This window comes from Hipposideros armiger, unplaced genomic scaffold (genome assembly GCF_001890085.2).
Source record: "Hipposideros armiger isolate ML-2016 unplaced genomic scaffold, ASM189008v1 scaffold_790, whole genome shotgun sequence".
In the NCBI taxonomy this organism is placed as follows: Eukaryota; Metazoa; Chordata; class Mammalia; order Chiroptera; family Hipposideridae; genus Hipposideros; species Hipposideros armiger.
Window position 1 is genome coordinate 32,150 of NW_017732140.1, and position 18,627 is coordinate 50,776.

The 18,627-nt window shown below is 55.1% G+C and overlaps 1 protein-coding gene across 3 annotated transcripts in view; it reads right to left on the bottom strand.

Moving 5' to 3' along the window:
• Positions 1-3,637: 3,637 nt before the first annotated feature.
• The window catches only part of PPP2R2C (protein phosphatase 2 regulatory subunit Bgamma), a 69,216-nt gene continuing 54,226 nt past the window's right edge, over positions 3,638-18,627 (bottom strand). For all 3 annotated transcript variants that reach the window (XM_019628454.1, XM_019628453.1, XM_019628452.1), the window contains exons 7-9: positions 12,238-12,407; positions 10,131-10,222; positions 3,638-5,715 (exon numbers count right to left, since the gene is read on the bottom strand). In XM_019628454.1, coding sequence (XP_019483999.1) covers positions 5,424-5,715; positions 10,131-10,222; positions 12,238-12,407 — 554 coding nt within the window. In that variant the 3' untranslated portion in view covers positions 3,638-5,423. The remainder of the gene's footprint in view (positions 5,716-10,130; positions 10,223-12,237; positions 12,408-18,627) is intronic.

Consider the following 18,627-nt stretch of genomic DNA (forward strand, 5'->3'; position numbering starts at 1 on the left):
ACATTTTTTTGGCATAATTTTAATAATGGATTCCTTTCAATTTTCATTTTTACTTTTGTCCTCCTACTACTGCTGCCTGTTGCAGGTTTTCAGTGCCTCTCTGAAAGTCTTCATGTCACTTGGCTGTGTGGGCCCATTCTAACAGTATCCAGGTGGAGATAATGGGGCTTTGTTGTTCAAAAAAGGACACAGCTGTTTGAAATGAATCACTCAGGACCTGGGCAATTATTTTGAGCTCTAGAAGATTTTCAGTTGCTAGGAGACCACAGCTGACGCGGGTAAGCCTTTGTTCAAGTTTTCTCAGGTGGTTGAGCTTCTGCAGGCCCTGACCCAGCCTGGATGCTTTAGGCTGTAGGTCAGGAGCCTGGGGGAGACGGGGGAGGCTATGGACTCAGTTCTAGGCAGAGGAGCTCAAGCAGCAGCCTGGAAACACCCATCAGAAATCACCCGCAGGGACCGAAGTGGTTCAGGTGGCAGAGTCCAGGACCCAGTTTGGGGACACGCTGCCCTGAGTCCTGAGCCTGGCTCCAGCACTCACAAGTCTGTGGCCTTGGGCAAGTCACCCCTCTTTTCGACTCTTTGTGCCTCAGTTTCCTTATTTGTAGCACGAGGGAAGTCACAGCCTCCTCCTTTAGGGTGGCTGTGCGGACGACCTGAGGTGGTGCTGGCGCCGTGCATGGCTCACAAGTGTCCGCTGAGCTCTCAGCACCACGTGGCTTACATACCAGGCTAAGGCTTGTGGATGTGGCCCAGTGGGCGTCAGGGACCTCAGAGCTCTCAGGGCTGGGGACAGACGGGTGACAATCACATTTTCATCTGAGCAGACAATGGCCTATAGTTGGGAGGGGAGCAGATTTTGAGCGTTATTTCATGCAGCCTGCTCAAACGCTCCCCTCTGTGGCCTGTCCACAGCTCTGAGCTCAGGGCCTGGAGTGCAGTCGGGGCCCGTCCACAGGTGCAGCCAGCCTGGCCGCCCTGCCTAGAAGCCCAACTTCCCTCACGTCCCTGGCCGCTCGGAGCCCCCGCCTACCCCTCTCTGCCACCCTCTGGCTACAGGCCCCCTGAATATTGCCAGGAGCTCCCCAGCAGGGTCTCAGCCTGCCACCCTCAAGAAGGGCAATGTGGGGTTTGATCCCACCGCTGCTGCCTCCTTCCAGGTGAGTGGCCTTAGGCAGGCACTTGCACCTCTCACCTGTGGGCCCTCACCTGTGGGAGTGGCGGGAGCCAAAGCGGGGGCTGGGAGGTCAGAATGAAGGTAGCTGAATTCATTTCCTAGGGTCACGGTGACAAACTGCCACAAGCTTGGCGGCTTAACAAACATGCTTATTCTCTTACAATCTGTGGGTCAGAAGTCCGACAGTGGTCTGTCTCCCTGGGCTAAAATCAGAGTGTGGGCAAGGCTGCTTCCTTCTGGAAGCTCTGGGGGAAAAGCACCAACAGGTGCTCTGCTTCCAAAAACGCATGTGCTAGATCGGTCCCACCTGGATACCCCAGGCTACGCCCCCATCGCAAAGCCTGAATCTCGCCTGCACCTCATTCTCACCTGCCCAGTCCCAGAGCTGGTGCTCAGTCGATGCTGGTGGAAGCTGGGGTCTGGGGGGCTGAGGCCGCGACATCTGGCACCATCCTTTGAGCAGCTGGCACGTGGCAGGAGCGTTCACCATCTGATTTGAATCTAGACTCCACCACTTACTAGCGCTAAGATTTGGGCCCAGGTTAAATGATTCAATCCCTAAGCCTCGGGTTCTCCGTGTGTAAACTGGTATAACAATAGCTCTCCCCCTTCCTCCTCAAAAGGGGTAACACGAAGCCTAAGTGAAATAGTACACGTGGAGCCCCCCCGCCCACGGATTCAAAAAAGTTCTTTTTATTATCTCATTAGTCATCCCCACTGGGAAGGAGTGGCCTTGTCTTATAGGTGCGGTTCAGAGAGGTTAGCCGTGTGTCCAAAGCCACACAGCCAGGAGGCAGCTTTCTCCACCTTCATGCTCTGTCCTGAGTGCGGAGAGCTGAGCCAATGAAAGTCCTGCCGGCAGACCCACCAGAACAGCCCCTGCCTTCCCCTGCTGGGCCTGACGTGGAAAACACCCTCTTGAAAGTGGAGGAGGGAGGCCTAGACTCCCAGGAAGGACGCAGGGAGACTCCTGGGGACACAAAGCACATCCCTGCACATCCTCGTGTTTATCTCAGCCGTCGCAGCAGGCGGAGCTGGGCCTCCCTGGCTTCCAGAACTAACCCAGATGCCCTGTGTCTCTCCTCTCTGGCTCCCGTTCCCGGGGACCCTGAGGCACGTGTGTGGTAGTGCTGCTAGGGGAGCACTACATTAGAAGTTAGCCCGCCCCGGGCTCAAAGCCTGGCACCAACACATCCTAGCTGTGTGGTCTCCTGCTAGTTCCTTAACCTCTCTGAACCTCAGTTGCCTCATCTGTACCTTAGTCTCACATTGGACGTGAGGGTCAAAAAAAAAACCCATGGGAGAATGTGAGAGTATTTGGAAATCATGATGGGTTATGCTGACCAACTTCAAAACAAACAGCCACCGTTTACTGAGGGCTTCTGTGCCAGGCCCTGTGCTTTGCGGGCCTGGTCCCATGGAGGGTTGCCCCTCCCCCACAATGCAAACCATTGAGGTTGGTATTATTATTAGCTCCATTTGCTCGGTGATGACATCAGAGCTTGGAAAGGCTAAAAGCTGTGCTAGGAGCTCGCGGCAGCAAAGCCGTGAGGTGAACCAGGCTTCCCGGCGCCCATGGGTAGCCCCCGTCCGCCATATAGCCTCCTGAGGGGGCCCACTGCCCTGGGGTCAGCCTCGTCAAAAACAAACACCATTCTGAGCTTCATTTTCAAGGTAACCTTTGTTATTTTATTGGAAAAAGCTGGTATTCACATATTTATAGTTTTATTCAACAGCTGGGTAATTTGTGAAACACCAAAAAAAACAAGAATGCACCTATGAGTTACAGAGTCCAAAGTGACCGGTTCCATCTACTCTACCACCACATACATGTCCGTCGCCACCGAGAGCGCAGTCCTCCGAGAGAACGCAAACAAAAATAAAAACAACCCAACAACTGCACAATGACTATGTGAACGCCCATACATTCAAGAGGAGCAGAAAATTTCAACAGAGTTAAGGAAGCAACGTTTGTGACCATTTTACTGGCCCTTCTGTCATTTCTAGCTTTGTCTCTCCCCACCCGCAACACATGTTTCTCGAAACACATTCTATTATTCACAGTTTGCTTTGGACATCATTCTTTTCCAGGGATCCAAAGATAGGCTTTTCTTCCGAAAAGATCGTTTCCTATCTTTACCTTTTCTTTTTCTTTTTGGTTTGGTATCCAAAGTTTAAAACAGAAGTAAGGTACCAGGAACTGTGTTAAGACCTCCTTTTTCATACGGTATAAGATCTGCACTTGGCGGATGGTAAGTGTTACGTCTGTGATCTGACAGACACCTCCAGCTGTAAATGCACGTTTCCTCTCAGCATCTGAACCACAAAGGGGAATGGACTGTGCCAAATATCCGAGTAATTGTGTAAGGCCCTCAGAGCTGGATTTTGGCTTCAACAAGGTTTCTATACAATTTACCACATTCTTGAACCTCTTTACAAAGGGGAAAAAAAGGAATCCAATCCTGTGATTGTTAATTTTAATTAGAATAGATATATACATATAATACTGTCCAGGTCACCTGGATTTTACAGTGATATATAAACAAACATTCTTCATTCACTTTGATTTAAAAAAAAAAAAAGATCAATGGACCCATTTCCTTGTGTAAATATCGTATGGCCGGAAGTGAGTGCACATGCGTTTTGTGCTTTGACACACACAAAAGTATACCGTTATCCGCTGACAAAAATTTCAGGTGGGTCTATTTCCTGGGTTAGGTTACATCTTGTAAAAAAAGGTTGGATTTGGTGGAGCCTCTGCAGGCTGCTTTCGGAATCAAAATGCACAGCACGGGACCGGCTGCCTTTCCTGGGCAAAGTCAACACGTGCGTGGTTGGCGGAGTGGGTGGAGCTGGTCTTGACAGAGCAGAAGGAGCTATTGTGGCCCTGGAGAAAGTGTCCCTGGAGACTGTGCGGTCATAAATAAAAGGTATCTTAAAATGGTTATAACATGCAATCTTCTTTCGGAGGCGGTCCAGTGCATGTGAAAAGGGCCAGGGCGCAATGAGGAGTCGCGTGGACGGCTGAGCTTTGAAGTCACCAAACAGCAAGGAGCCACCGGGGGCTTCTCCATTCTCCCTTGGACACCTTGGTCCTTGTGTCACCTGCTTCGTCCTGCTTCACAGATGAAGCAATGTCTCCAAACCTTCCAGGCTAAACCATGGCTCTAACGTGAGCCACCAACATGGAGAGAAAAGTGCCTGTGCGAAGATCTGGATGGGGTCCCTGACTGCACCGCCTGCCTGCCTGGAGCGCCTTGGGCAGACTGTACATCGTTCCGGGGCCTGGGTTTCCTCATGTGTACAATAGGGGTGATGAATTGTTCATCTTTTAATCCCTGGCACATGGCACGGGGCCTGGCACTCAGTGAACAGTGGGCGTTTATGGAAGAAATGAATGGACGCCCACCCGACTCTCAGGGTCGTGACAAGGATGCCAAAAGGTCATGGACCGACCCAGCAGGAGTTCCCATGAGGTACCCAGTGACTGTTGAAGGGTGATGGTGCCCCACAGAGCAGGCATAGGGCTTAAATCAATGCACCTAAAGGACCCAGTGCCATGCCTGGTACACGGCAGGTGCACAGCAAATGTTGGTGAAATGGTGAGAATAACAGGCACACACGGGAAGATTTCACACCCCCCTTCCTCTCAGGAAACCAAAATGGACCGGGGATATTGAAAGACCTGGAAAGAACCTAAAAGAGCTTGCATCTGCAAATTCTCAGCTGGAATTCATGATCCAAAATTTAAAGGTGAGGCCCGCAGCTCTGAGACAGTGGGAATTGCTCCGCTTATAACCAAAGAACCCCTGGCTGGCTTGTCTGAGCTTCATTATCTGTCCCCAGAGCCCTGATCTGGGGCCAGTCAGCCTGTGAGAGAAACAGCTCACATCGGCTCCCGCATCCCCTGAAAGGAACCGCTGGAGTGAAAAATTAACCCAGAGATGTAAAAATCCTAACAATGTGGTAAAGACCGCACGCAGGTCAAGTACGGGAGTGAAAGAACCCTGAACTTGAAAGCCGACAATCACGTCCATTTCACGATTTGTGGCTGTGAATCGTTTGTTTTCTTTCTTTTTAAACAGACAACTGCCCAAAGGTGGCCTGGCTTAGGGACGCCGGGGGAAGGACAAGGCCACTCCCTTGTCCTTGTCACCGCCGCCATCGTCCCCCTCTTCTATGCTGCCGTTTGACGGTCGTGCCGGGGCAGCTGCCAACGGCTGGCTCGCAGGGTGGGCCCTGCGCACGCCTAGTGCATCTCGGAGCTCACCTTGTCCTGGAAGATGTACAGGTTGTTGGTGGCAGCGATGGCAATGATGTTCTCGGCCGGGTGCCAGGCCGTGTGCAGGATCTTCTTGGTGAAGTCCAAGCTGTCCACGCTGATGTCGTCCCGCCGGCGTTTGCCGCCCACACACACGCGCCGCGGCTTGAGCACTGCCCGGGGCTTGCTGCTCTCCCGGGAGGCCTCCAGGGTCACGTCCCGCTTGGTGTTCCGGTCAAACATGCGGAAGAAGTTGTTGTAGGCCCCGGTCATGATGACGCTGGAGGGAGGACAGGAGTCAGGTGGAGGACGCGGGGGAAAGAAACCTGCCCCTTCTCAACAAATAACCCCGGGGCTGCAGGGCCATCGCTCCCTGGGAAGGGAGCCCATGGAAGGAGACGCGGGGCCACACCTGCCTCAGAGCCACCTTTCCCTGGGGTCACCCGTCCTCCCTCACCTCTCAGCTGCCATCACCATACGGACTTCAGGACCAAGAGCTAAGAGCCCTTGAGTGCTCTGCCCCAAACATCACAAAAATCTTTTCCTGTACTTTCCCCTGTAGTCCGGGAGAGAGAGCCCCAGACTTTCAGGAGACGAGGCCACTCAGGCAGAAATAACCTTCCACTTGGCTTGGGGCCTGACAAGGTTGGGCCAAGAATTCCCTTTGGGTTTCCACCCACGAGTGACTTTGGGGGCTGCCCTGCCCAACCTGTGCGGTCCCTGTGCCCACCATCTGCAGTGTTAGTGTTATGTGTCACCTCTCCTTGAAACCCAAACTGCTTTCTCTGACCTCATGTTCAGAGATCAGGTGGGTGTTTTGGGAGCAATGAGGATACAACCCCTCCATAAACTGGCTCTTTTGTGGGGGCATCCAGGCAGACCCAGGAGGGGCTCACCTGGGCCAGCCATCCCTCTGCACTCTGACGTGGGACCTCTCTGCAGCTACCTGCTGAGTGGTGGGGGTGGGCCCAGGCCTGGGGAGGTGGGCAGTGAAACAGTTCTGCCTTTTCAAGAGATCTGTCTAATCTGGGGGTGGAAGGAGGGTGGGTGGAGAGTTCTAACGTATTTTCTGGCTCTGTACTTTTCTGTTCTAAAATTCTGCCTTTAAAACCTTAATTCCTGTGAATAGACCCATTTGTTGTTGAGACAATTAAATGATGTGTGTGGAGGCGCCAGTCGGCCCGTGGAGGTGCTCATAGTGCGAGGCGCCCACCCTGCACTGCTCAGGGTGTGGACAGAGCACCCTCGGCCCCCCACCCCCTGAAGAAGCCCCACTTCTCACCTTGGAAGTCAGCTCATCCTGGGAAGGTTCGGCTAGCTCTAATGTCCCCTCAGTCATCTCAGTCATGACCTGGGAGACCTCACTGCAATGTGACACCTCTGAGCCAGGAAATACCACAGAACCAGGAAGGTCTGTCGTTTTAAATTCACTGTAAGAGTTGTGAGGGTCAGAGGCTTCCCCCTCACAGTCCAGGCGTCTGGCCATTTCAGCCAACAGGGACCCCCCCAGTGTGTGACCCTCAGCTAGGTCATCACCAGAGTGCCGCCCCTGCCCCCGCCCCGGCTTGCATTGAAGCCAGTTTCTTCACCTCTGCTAACCTCATTTTCCACATCTGCATGTGGGGGTCACAATTCTGGCTGCTCTTTGCGCTGGGAAAGGCTGCTGCCCCCATCCCTCAATCACAGCACTCCACCCGCCCCTCTGCTGGCCAACTGTGGTATAATGTTATAATCATGTCCATGCTGATTGGCTCAAACGTGAGCATGTGACCCAAACAAAGCCAATCAGATGCTTCCATGAGAATTTTCCATAGGCTCTGGGAGGGGCTGTGAGGACAATGGAAGGAGGACTATCTGGGGTCGTCATCCCCAGCAGCAAGGGCAGGAGAAGCTGAGGTTGGTGTGTAAAGAGAAGCAGGGAGGAGCTGAGATGAGAATGGATGGACACAGAGGAGATGGTCCCAAAGATGCAGCAGGAGCCCTGGGGTAGCCTTGCCCAGAAGTGCTCAGAACGCGCTTAGGCTTATCTGACGCCTACAGCCAGAGGACTCTTGGTTGACACAAATCCCTTCCTCCCAGGTAGAGCAGATCAAGGAGAGCTTCCTAGAGGAAGTGGCATTTGAGGTAGGTCTTGGAGGCTCAGCAGGGTTCTTTCAGGTGGGTAACCATGGCAGGTCCAAGACAGACGACAGACCCCTAGATCATCGGACCACCCACTGCCAGTACGAACCCGTGGCCTTGCCAAGAGCTTCATACGCAGGGTCTCAGCCTCAGCGCAGCCCTGGGAGGTCAGTTTATTAGAACCACATTCCAGGGAAGCAGACTCAGGAGGCCCAGTGGCTTACACCTGGCTGGAGAGTGGTGGCGTGTGGACCAGAAATCATCAGTGTCTGACCCCAAAGCTGCTGTCCTTTCCTACACACCAGGCTGGCCACCTAAGCCTTGCTGGAGGTGGGTAGGAGCTGCTGTGAGGGTTATCACACATCTAGCATCTCTGCTGCCATCTACATAACAGGGTACCGTAAGCACCCCATTAACATGAGAAGGACAGCACACTGAGCCCATGGGATTCAGGTTGTTTGGTCTGCAAGGGGGGGACCCTGGAGGGCAGTGCTTGCACCTACCCTTAGACTCTGAGCTCCTAGAAGGCAGAGGCCAGGGTTTATTTGTCTCAAGATCCCTATCCATAGGGCATGCTGGGCCCAGAGGAGTGCGTGGGATGAAGCGAAGGAGGTGGCACACCCCTGTGCCTTCCAGAACGTCCATAGCCATTGACTGGACACCCCTAAGGCCCCAAGTGAGGGGCTCAGAGTGGTCTGAGCCACAGTCCCACCTCCAGGGCACCCCAACCACTGGGGGAGGCAAACAGAGGCAAGAAGGAAAATGTGATAAATGCCAAGGCAAGGAAGGAAAACCCAGGAGACTGGGGGAGGGGCAGGGGGAGGGGCAGGGCGGAGAGGACCCTGAGGGCTTCCTGGAGGAGGGGGCCTGGAGTTGAGTTGGTCATGCCAGGTGAAAGGAGGAGTGAGCCAGGTGCAATGCGGGCAGGGTTCGAGGGGGCAGGAGCAGAGCCGGGTGTGGAGAGGGAAGCAGGAAGCGGGGTGGTGGAGACCTCCAGGGCCGGGGATGGCTGGTGTATAAAGTGCATGGCAGGAAGCGGCTGGTAAGAGGCAGGACCGCTAAGGTCCAGGCTGGGCACCAGACAGCAACAGAGCTTGGCGGGCCCATCGCCGGGAGCCAGGCATTGCCTGTTCATGGGCGCCCTCTGGTGGCAATGTGGAGGAAGTGTAGGCAGTGGTCGCAACCACAGAGGGCTCCCAACACACACAGTTGGAATCACCTTTTGCCAGCAATAAGGACAGAACCCCCATCCCATGACCCACTGGCAGTGTTCAGCAGGGAACACCCCAATGCATCAGGGCCTGCAGCTCAGGGATACCTGAGAATCTCTGACCTCACTGGGGGTTTCTGAGGTCAGCCTGGGTGCAAGCACCTAGAGGTAGTGCCAGTGTCCCCTGACCCTGCTGTGTCCGCCCAGCCTCAGGCTGGCACCGGCGTCTCCATCCTGGCTTTCTAAGCACCCTTAAAGTGGACCCCTGTGATCACCAAGCTGGTCCCTCTGTCTGAGACCACAGTCCTGCTCAGAGACCCTCATGGGCCAGGTGGACCCCAGGATGTCAGCAAAAACTCGCAGGGATCCCCACCCCTGGACACAGCGGCTTTACCCCACTTGGGGCCCTATTGCTGCTGGCCTCCCTCCCCTCATACCCACCTGCCCTCACGGTCCCAGCATACCTGTGGCCAAAGCCACACAGGGTCATACCACAGAAGCTCTAACATGACCAAAGCAGTGCTGGACCTGTCAGGACGTGGGCAGAGGCCAACCTGCTCCTGGGCAGACAGGCATGACTGATGGGGTCCATGTGGCTAGACACACCCCTGGAGAGCACCTGAGTAGAACACGGGGGGTCTCACTGCACCCTTGTCACCGCACCTGCCACACTGGACTAGACTGCAGGGGAGCGAGTTGACACCAAATGTGCTCCGATTGTGAAAATGTGATGTGACATTCTGATACACTGGCCAGCGTCAGTTTTATCCCTACTGTCTTGTCACCTGGGCCTCTGCTGGGCGGTCCCTGTCCACACCCGCTCTGGGCTGAGCCGGGGGATGGGGGGAATCCTCATCAGGCTCAGGACCATTTCCTAGGTGAGAGGCGGCTGGACCCAGGAGGTACAGGAGCGGGGATGTGCTCCCCCAGCCCTAGTGGGCCTGAAGTGGGGGTGCCGCTAGAGAGAGGCGGCTGCAGCATTGATGGCGGGAGGACGGGTGGATAGACTTTAGTGGCTAAAGCTGTCTGCCCCACGGGGGCCCCAGCACTGGGAACACCCACCACCTTGACAACCTGGGGACCCAAAATTAATGTGTTTCCACTACCACTCAGGGAGTGAGGCCACACATGGACATTAGGGGTAGCTACAGAATGTGAAGGTTTGTTTCCTGTCCTTGACTTTGAAAGCTGAGAGCTCATGCCTATACCTGCCACAAGAAAGGTGGGCCTCTTTCGAACACCTTGACTTACTGAGGTCTATTAAAAGTGAATTCCCATGACGCATTTGCCCAGGTCACCAGCTGAGGCCCCACTGAACAGAACTCTCCCCAGTTAGATGGTGGGGCCTGAGGTCTGATGGTTACCTGTCACTCCCGTTCCAGGCGCATTCGAACTTGTCAAAAATGCAGTCATTCTCATATAGAGAACAGAGCTTGCTCCGAAGGTAATCGTGGACCTGGCATGAGAAGGGGACGGGGTGAGTCGAGAGGGGCTTCCGACATTCCTGGCCCCCCGCCACTGAGCAGTGAGGGGCTGTGCTCTCTGGGTCTGGATGGCAATCCTGACAGCCCTGCTCAACAGGAAGGGCCCACAGCCTGGCACAGGGCCAATCCTGAGCTGTGACCATAGAGGAGCGTCACAGTGACAAAGGGGGCCAAATCCTGGCTTCGCCCCTTTCTAGCTGTGTGATTCTGGACCAGTGACTTCACCTCTCTGAACCTTGGTTTCTTCATTCTTAAACTGACAAGAGTGCATTCCTCATGGGATATTCTGGAATCAACCGTAGGACACTGCTTGGTGTAGGGTCATGCCCTCTAAGAATAACAACAGTCATCATGAGCACGTGGTGACTGTCATGAAGGAAGGGGAAGGAGAACCCCCTGCTCCAAGCATCATGCCCCAGCTTAGTACAGACGCCCTCTCCCTGTGTCTGCCTCTGCCCCCGGCCCGTCTATCTCCACAGGCAGCCAGAGGTCCCTTTGAAACTAAGCTGGATCATGTCACACCTCTGCTCAAAACCCTCCCCACAAGTCCCCCTGGGCCCCGCCCCATCACTTCTCTGACCTCAGCTCCTCCTCTCCCGCCTTGCTCACTCTGCTCCAGCTGGCTCCTGGGCAATCCTTCACCACACTAGCGGTGTCCCTGCCTCAGGGCCTTTGCACTTGCTGTTCCCTCCCCCGGGAATGCCCTCCCCCCGGGTTGCTCATGCCCTTACTTCCCTTAGGCATCGGCACCTGGGAGACACACAAGGCTTACAGAGGGGTTGTCACAAGGAGCTGTGCTGGCCCTTTCATGAATCCATCCCAAGGACGGAGTAGAACCGAGGGAAGGTGGGTAATGGACCAGAACCATGCCAGGTGTCCTTGTGGGCATGTGGCCTCCAGGAACCCCCTGTCCTCGCCTTTCAGCTCTGCACCCCTTCCCAGTGGGGCCCCTTCTGCCCCCCAGCACACCTCCCTACCCCTGGCCTTGGCAATGAAGGAGGACAGGGAAGGGAGGCACAGGGCTCCCACATGGGCTCTGAACCTGTCACTGCCCAGCTATGAGGCAGCTCCCTCAAGTCCTAACCTCTCAGCACCCCAGCTTCCCTTTCTGCCAAAAGGGGCTGACGGCACCCCCTTCACAGGGGCAGTAAGAAGTAGAGGTGACAAATGTCAAGTGTGTGGAACCCCATGTACTCCTAATACTTGGTGAAAGGGTTTGGCTGGGGCTTCGGGGTGGGGGTGCGTTTCCCACTCACATCTGCACAACCAAATCCTACTCGCCCTCCGAAGTGCAGCACAAACATCACCTCCCAGAAGCCCCCCTGATCTCCCAAGATAAAGACATAACTGCAAACAGCTTTAAAGCAAATTTAAAGCACTCCCACATTTCTTTCAAGTCTCTATTTTATTTTAACACCCCGTGGATTTTATTTTCTACTCCCTAGTATATCGAGATGGATTGCAACAGAAAAATAATAATAAAGATGCTCCCATCAGGTGCCCCAGGCCTCACCCTGCAGGCCTGTCTTAAAAGGCCTGTGCCGAGGGCTTAGAAATGTAACACAGTCCCGTTTCACCACTCCATGCACTAACGACGCTCCCCAGAGAGGACAAATCTTGCCGTCTTAATGGCAGAACGGCAGACGCTGGCTCCTGGGGAGGGACGCCATTATCTGCACCCTTACTCACCTGTACCCTCAAAACGGGCCCAGCCCGAGGCTCACCTTGGTGCCCTGGGCCCCAGACCACAGGCCGGTCACAGCCCTGCCTGGGCCAGGAGCCAGCAAGCAGAGGACACTCACAGCTCCCTGCCAGGCAGGGCTGAGCAGGCCCTCCAGCCTGTGGCCGAGCTGTGCTGCTAGGTTTCCTGAGCCTCGGTGTCTTCACCTACAAAATGGGCCTGTGAAAGCCCTGTGGGTAGGAAAGCCCCTCCGTGGGAGTTCTCAGCACAGGAAGGGACCCCAAGCTTGTGCAGGCCGCAGCCCACCTGGTAGGTCTCGATGGGCCTCGCCTCCATGTTCAGGTCCCAGACCTTGACAGTGAGGTAATCCCGGGTGAGCATGTACCGGCCGCTGTGGCTGAATTTGACATCCGACACAGAGGAGATTATTTCCGAAAAGAAAGAGCGGTTGCTGGGGTCCTCGGGCTCCTCGAAGACTGCGGAGACAGAGAAATGACGGCTGTCACCAGGGTGTTCCTGCCCATGGGGTCACAATGACACACGACTCTGTTTCCACCCTGCGAACACACTGTATGTCATTCATTCATTCATCAAACCTACGAGTAGGACTAAACACCTATCAGGCACTGGGCCCGAACAGATCCTGCAAAGAAAGAAGAACCAGCAATGTTTACTGAGATTCTGAGCCAGTCTGTGCTGAGCCCTTTCTGTGCCTTACTGCATCTAACCCCCCAATAAAAGTAGTAGTAGTATTCCCACTTTATAGCCAAGGAAACCAAGGCATGGATGGCTGGAAACCACACCTGAGGTCTCAGAGCGGGAAGAACGCCGCGCGTTGGCAGCAGAATTGAAACACCGGATTGCTGCACTCTACTGCCTCCTAGTGGCCATGCTGCTGAACACCAGGATTGTGAGGCGTCCTGACTTTCTCCCATGTGCTGGACCACGTCCTGGACTAGGCCGGCCACTGCTTATGGCTCTCACTGGCCCTGGGCCCTCTGTTCCAAGCTCTTCCAAGCTCATGTCCATTGCTGGCTGTCCTACCAGTTTGCTCACCAGCGCCCTCACTGGCCCATCAGGTCCTACAGTGGCCCTGGTCCCGGAACAGGGCAGGGACTAGGGTCCCTGCTGGCCAAGCATTAGCTTCTTAGGACGTTGGGCCACGGACGGGCCTGCGGATCGGGGAAGAGGGTGGTGGTCGGTTGGCAGCCGTTGGCCAGCAAGTATGGAAACACTTAAACATTTGGCAACCTGTCCAGCTGCCCCCATGGAAAACGGCCGCGTGGTTGCCAGGCCCTGAAACAGGGAGCACAGAGCTGACCACGTCTCCCCAGAGGCTCACAAGAGTGCTCTCCCTGCCCCTTCCTCCTGGTCACAAAGTCCCATATCCTACTTCCCAGGTCTGTCCCAGCCCTGTAGCCACATCCGAGACCCCTGTTCTCCCTGTTGTCCAAAGCAGACATCGTCTCCGCCTTTCCCAGAAACACACTCTGCCTAGCTCCCCTCTGCAGGGTGGCTGGAAACCCTTCATGCTGATCGGATGCTCTCGTGTATTCATTCATTCATTCATTCATTCATTCGTTCATTCTCAGTCACCCAATCCATACAGAGCGCCTTCCCTGTGCCAGGCACTGTTCCAGGCCCTGAGGAGCTGCTGTAAGCAACTCAAAGCCCCCGCTGTCCGGGAGGCTCTTCTCGCAAAGATGGACAATGAAACGCAAGGACATGCTATCCTGTCAGGCAGCAAGGAGTGCTGGGAGGAGAGCGGGACAGGCGGGGGCCTCTGTGGGGGCTGATGTTTGAGCAGAGATCTGAGTGAAGGAGGGAGGGAACAGTGCAGGCACCAGGAGAGGAGCGCTCCAGGCAGGTGCAGCACGTGCAAAGGCCCTGAGACACGGACGAGCTGGAGGCCATGCAGACGGAGGAAAGAGTGAGCAAGGCGCTGTCAGCCAAGAGAAGGACGTCACCCCACAGGCAACGGGGCGCCACAGAAGGTCCTGAGAGGACGGAGGGCATGGCGAGGTGTGGCTTTCTCTGGGATTTCCTCCTGGGAGGATGGAGACCTCCTGGGAGGCCACCTTTAACCTCTAGAACCTCTGAATTCTGATTGGTCCTCTCCCAAAATCACGTGTTGTGCCCTGGTAATAATGATTACACTGACATCTTTACTGCTGCAGGTATAAACAGTCATAATTTTTCTTTGTGAAGCCAAAACAGGATCAAACATTTACCTCTTCTCTCAGATACCCGAAGTAAAGAGAAAAAATTCAATACTTGGTTTCTTACTTTAATGAAATGATCAAGGGTATAGACCTAGTATTTGGGAGGACCAGGGCTGAGGGTTTGAGGGAAGGGGGACCCTAAACTCTCCGCAGAAACCCAGGTGGCCCCAGCACTGCCCCAGGTACGCAGGGGAAACCTCTCTTGACTGAACTAGCATTTCTGTCGCTAGGGGTCAGAACAGAGGCGGGTTATAAAAACGTAAAGCGGGGTCTGTCTCTTACATCTGATTGTGAAGGGGGCCTTTGTACCCCCTTCCCACCTCGGTGGTTTCCTCCGGTCAGCCCCCACCTACACCACTCCCAGCTCACTTCGCCCCTGCACCCTGCAGAGCTCCTAGCATGCCTAGTGGGGTTAGGTAGGTGGATGGGGACCAATACACAGCGGTGCGTCCACACGGGATGTCACAGAGCCATAGGCTGGGACTTCCGCCAGCTTCACGGAGCAGGAAACCACAAAGGTCAAAGGCTGAGAGGAAGATCTAATCAACAACCGAAAATGGACACCAAACGGCCCCCGGTAACCTCAGTTCTGGCTGGACTCGGCACGTGCGATGGTTTTCTAAGCACAAAAGGATCAGAACTGCAAACGATTAACGGGAAGGGATAGTCACAAGCCTGAAATGAATTACACCTAAAAGTTTGTATTTTTCTTTTTAAACATGTCTATGGATATCTTTTTTGATACAACCATTTTTTTAAATCAAGCAACAGCAAAATCTACGACGCCCTATGCCATTATCAGTCCCTGTCCAGCCCTGCCCACCACACACACACACACACACACACACACACACACACACACACACAGACATACACGACTGCAAGACCCCCAGGGTACAAATGAGATAGGGGGTCTCCCTCTAATTGATGGAATCGCTAAGGACATTTCATGATAATTATTGCTGCCTAGAGTTTCAAGGAACCATCCCAGAGCCCTGTCACCTCTATCCCCGTCCTAATTATTTTAAAGTTAGGGGGCTCTGAATCAGGACAAACCGCGATCCTATTTCTCTTTTAATGATTTTGCATAATTAAGGCTCTCGTGGGCCTAGCTGGTTCCCTGACAACCACAGTGTCACTGCTTGGTGTCTCATGGTGTCACTGCTGTTACACACGGGGGACAGGTGGGAAGCCCCCCGCCCCCAGTCGCCAAAGTGAAGTACAAGGGCCCCAGGGAGCCCAGCCAAGGCCCTGAAGTATCTGTGCATCAAGGAAACGGAAGCGAAGCCAGAGGCCGCTGCCAGCATTCCTCTCCAGCCCCACACACAACACTGAGGGCGTCCCTCTTTGCTTAAAACCCTGCATGGCTCCCAGCGCCCACAGGATCGGGGTCCAGGATCCCACACATGTGTGACAAGCTCCCTAATCAGGCCCCAACCGGCCTGCTGCTCCAGCCTCACAGACACAAAGTCAGCTTCCTGCAGCCACACGCTAACCCCCTTTCCCAACAGGGCCCCAGAGCCTCGAGTAGCGGGAGGCAAGCAAGCCCCCTGGGACACCACCACATTGGACAGCTCCCAGGGTCACCTTAAATGAATGCCCCCTGTAATGTGTCCTAGGCACCTTGCTTGCCTTATCCTAGCCCTTACCCTGCCACGTACCAGGCAGTGGAGCGGAGCAAAGCTTTGTGTGACCCCGGGCCAGCTCCTTAACCTCTCTGAATGCCAGTTCCCTCACCTGGAGAACAGAATGATGGGACCGCCAAAGGTAATACCAGGAAGCACCAGCCAAGTGACGGACTGGCAGCGGCTGCTCAATAAAACTGGGTTAACTATTTTTATAGTTATTTTTTTCACATTGTTTTCTCTCCCTGAAATTTCCTTTCCCATTTGTAGCCCCTGTCTTTCCTACCAACTCCTATACATCCTTCCAAACCCCAACTCAAACGCCCAGCTCTCTGTGCATCTTGACCCAGATGCTCCAAAGAAATCAAATGCTCACCCCTGTTGCCCTCACACCCCAGGGTGCCCTCTTGTCTGGCCCCAGCAGGGGTGTGTGGTCATCTCATGAGGCTGGGAGCTCCCTGGGGACAGGGGTCTGGCCTCTGTCATTGATGATCTTGGCATCCCTGCCCAGCCTGGAGCCTGACTCAGGGCCCAGCCCTGCTCGCCGAGCAGACAGAACCTTCCAGTGCTGCCTGTTGATGCCACCTCTTCTCTGTGCCTTTCCTGACACATTTCATCCCCAACCTGATACAACTCCACTTAAGTTTCTAGGCCCAGCAGGGAGGCCTGTACCTGCTGGAAGTGGCCTCTGAGTGCCCTGGTTCTTGCTGTGTGTCCCTCTCAGTGGCACCTGCTATGTGATGTTAGTGTGCGGATGGTCTCCTCCGGGCAGGGGTGGGCAGGTGGGGGTTACACGGCACAGGCAGAGTTGATCAGATGGGTGGAGGGGCTCAGGGTTGGACAGGAGGACTTCATGGGCTTGAGTCACACATTCAGGGGCAGTTGTACAGGTCAGCGAGACCTTGGATGGAAACAGCTGGCCATGCGGAGGTTGGGGCCTGCAGTCCGTGGAGGCAGAGGACACAGAAGGACACGGGCCTGAAGGAGCAGATGGCGCCTGCCTGGTGGTTGTTCTTGGTTGCCCCAGCAACAGGTCCCTCCTCTGCTGATATTATATAAGGACACCCACTCGAATGGTGAGCACATGTGTCCAGGCTGCCCCCTCCGGCTCAAGCCGCCCAGACTAGCTTGCCTTGGGCAGAACCCTGAGAGGAGCTGGGGGGAGGCCTACGCAGCAGTAAAAGGAGCAGAGGGGGTGTGGGTCACAGGGTACCCTGGGTACCTGGCATCGCGTCACTCCCGCACGATGCCGCCGTTGGGGCAGGGGCCTCCTGCATGGCCGCCTTCCCACCCCTGGCCCCTGCCACCAGGAAGACTGAGGCTGTGCCGAGTGGGGGGGACACGGAGTCACTCAAGGAGGTGGGCGCAAGGAACACTCGCTAATGAAGAGTTGACAGTTGTCATTCTCTGCTTGTAACTGTCCCCTGCTCAGCACTGGCGGACAGACCCCACCAGACAAAATAAAATCCAACCCTGACTGTGGCCCCCGGCTGGGCACGACCTGCCCCCACCTCTTGGCCTTTGCCCCACTGCAGCCAGGCTCCCCTCACCTCTCTGCCCAGCTTTGCTCTTTTCCCTTCTTCAAGGACCAGAGACGCCTTCGCCAGCCACCTCAACCGCAGCAGAGCACCCGCGACGCCTCCAGACACCTCCCCCACTGAATGCTCCCATGGATCGATCAGTCCAAGTGCTCCATGAGGCAGCGCCTCCTCTCGGAGGCAGCCTGCCTGCAGCCACCCTCTCCTCTCCTGCTCGCCATTCCGATGCAGGACCTGATGACACCTGCACGCCTCCGCCTGCCCACGCGCTCACAGCATCAGCGTCTTCTGCCCGAGTGAACACGCTGACCTCCCAGCTGGCGCCCACTCCCACCCCCACCTCACGATTACTCTCCACTCAGCAGCCAGAGAGATCCGGTCCTGCCCAGAGCCCCCTCCGGCTCCCATCCTTTCGGAGTAAACCTGAAGCTCTCACTGTGGTCTGTACAGCCCTCTGGACGCCGCCCCCGCCCTGCACATTCACCTCTCTGACCTCCCCCCTGCTTTGCTCCAGCCACAGGGGCTTCAGGACCCAGCCACAGGGCCTTCACACCAGCTGTTCCTCTGTTGGGAGACTTTGCCCCAGCTTGACCCCTAAATATCTGGAGCCTTCCCAGCAGAGGGTGGCTGGGTCTGGTCTTTCCACCCCAGATCCATTACCAGGGGTGAGTCCTGGGGTTACCCCACCCATCCCCTTTAAATGAACCTGGCTCACCCACAATTCCCACAAGAGTTCTGTGAAAGCTAAGTGAGAAAGAGCACAGGTCGGTAGGCATGAGGCTACCGAAGCCTCTATCCTGGTTCTACCTAGCTGCGTGACCTTGGGAAAATGTCTTAACCTCTCTGTGGTAAGCCTCAATGTGGCAAACAGTCAATGGCATCTATTGTCTCACATGGCAAAAGACTTTGCAGATGTCATTAAGGATGTTGAGCTGCGGAGGTTGTCTTGGTTTCTCTGGTGGCCCCACTATAACCACAGAGGTTCCCCTGAGAGGGGAGTCGGAAGGCCAAGGGCAGGAGAGGAGATGGGGTGATGGAAGCAGAGGCTGCACTGCTGGACTTGGAAGGCAGAGGGCTGCAGGGGCCTCTAGAAGCTAGAAAAGAAAAGGAAACAGAGTCTCCCCCTGAAGCTTCCAGAGGGAACATAGCCTGGATTTTAGACCTCTGAGCGCCAGAGTTGTAAAAGAATAAATTTGTGTTGTTTTAAGCCCCTAAGAGCGTGGCAATTTATTACAGCAGCCACAGGAAACTAATACACTCAGTTTCCTGGTCTGTAAAATGAATAGCACGGTACCTCCATCGTAGGGTAGC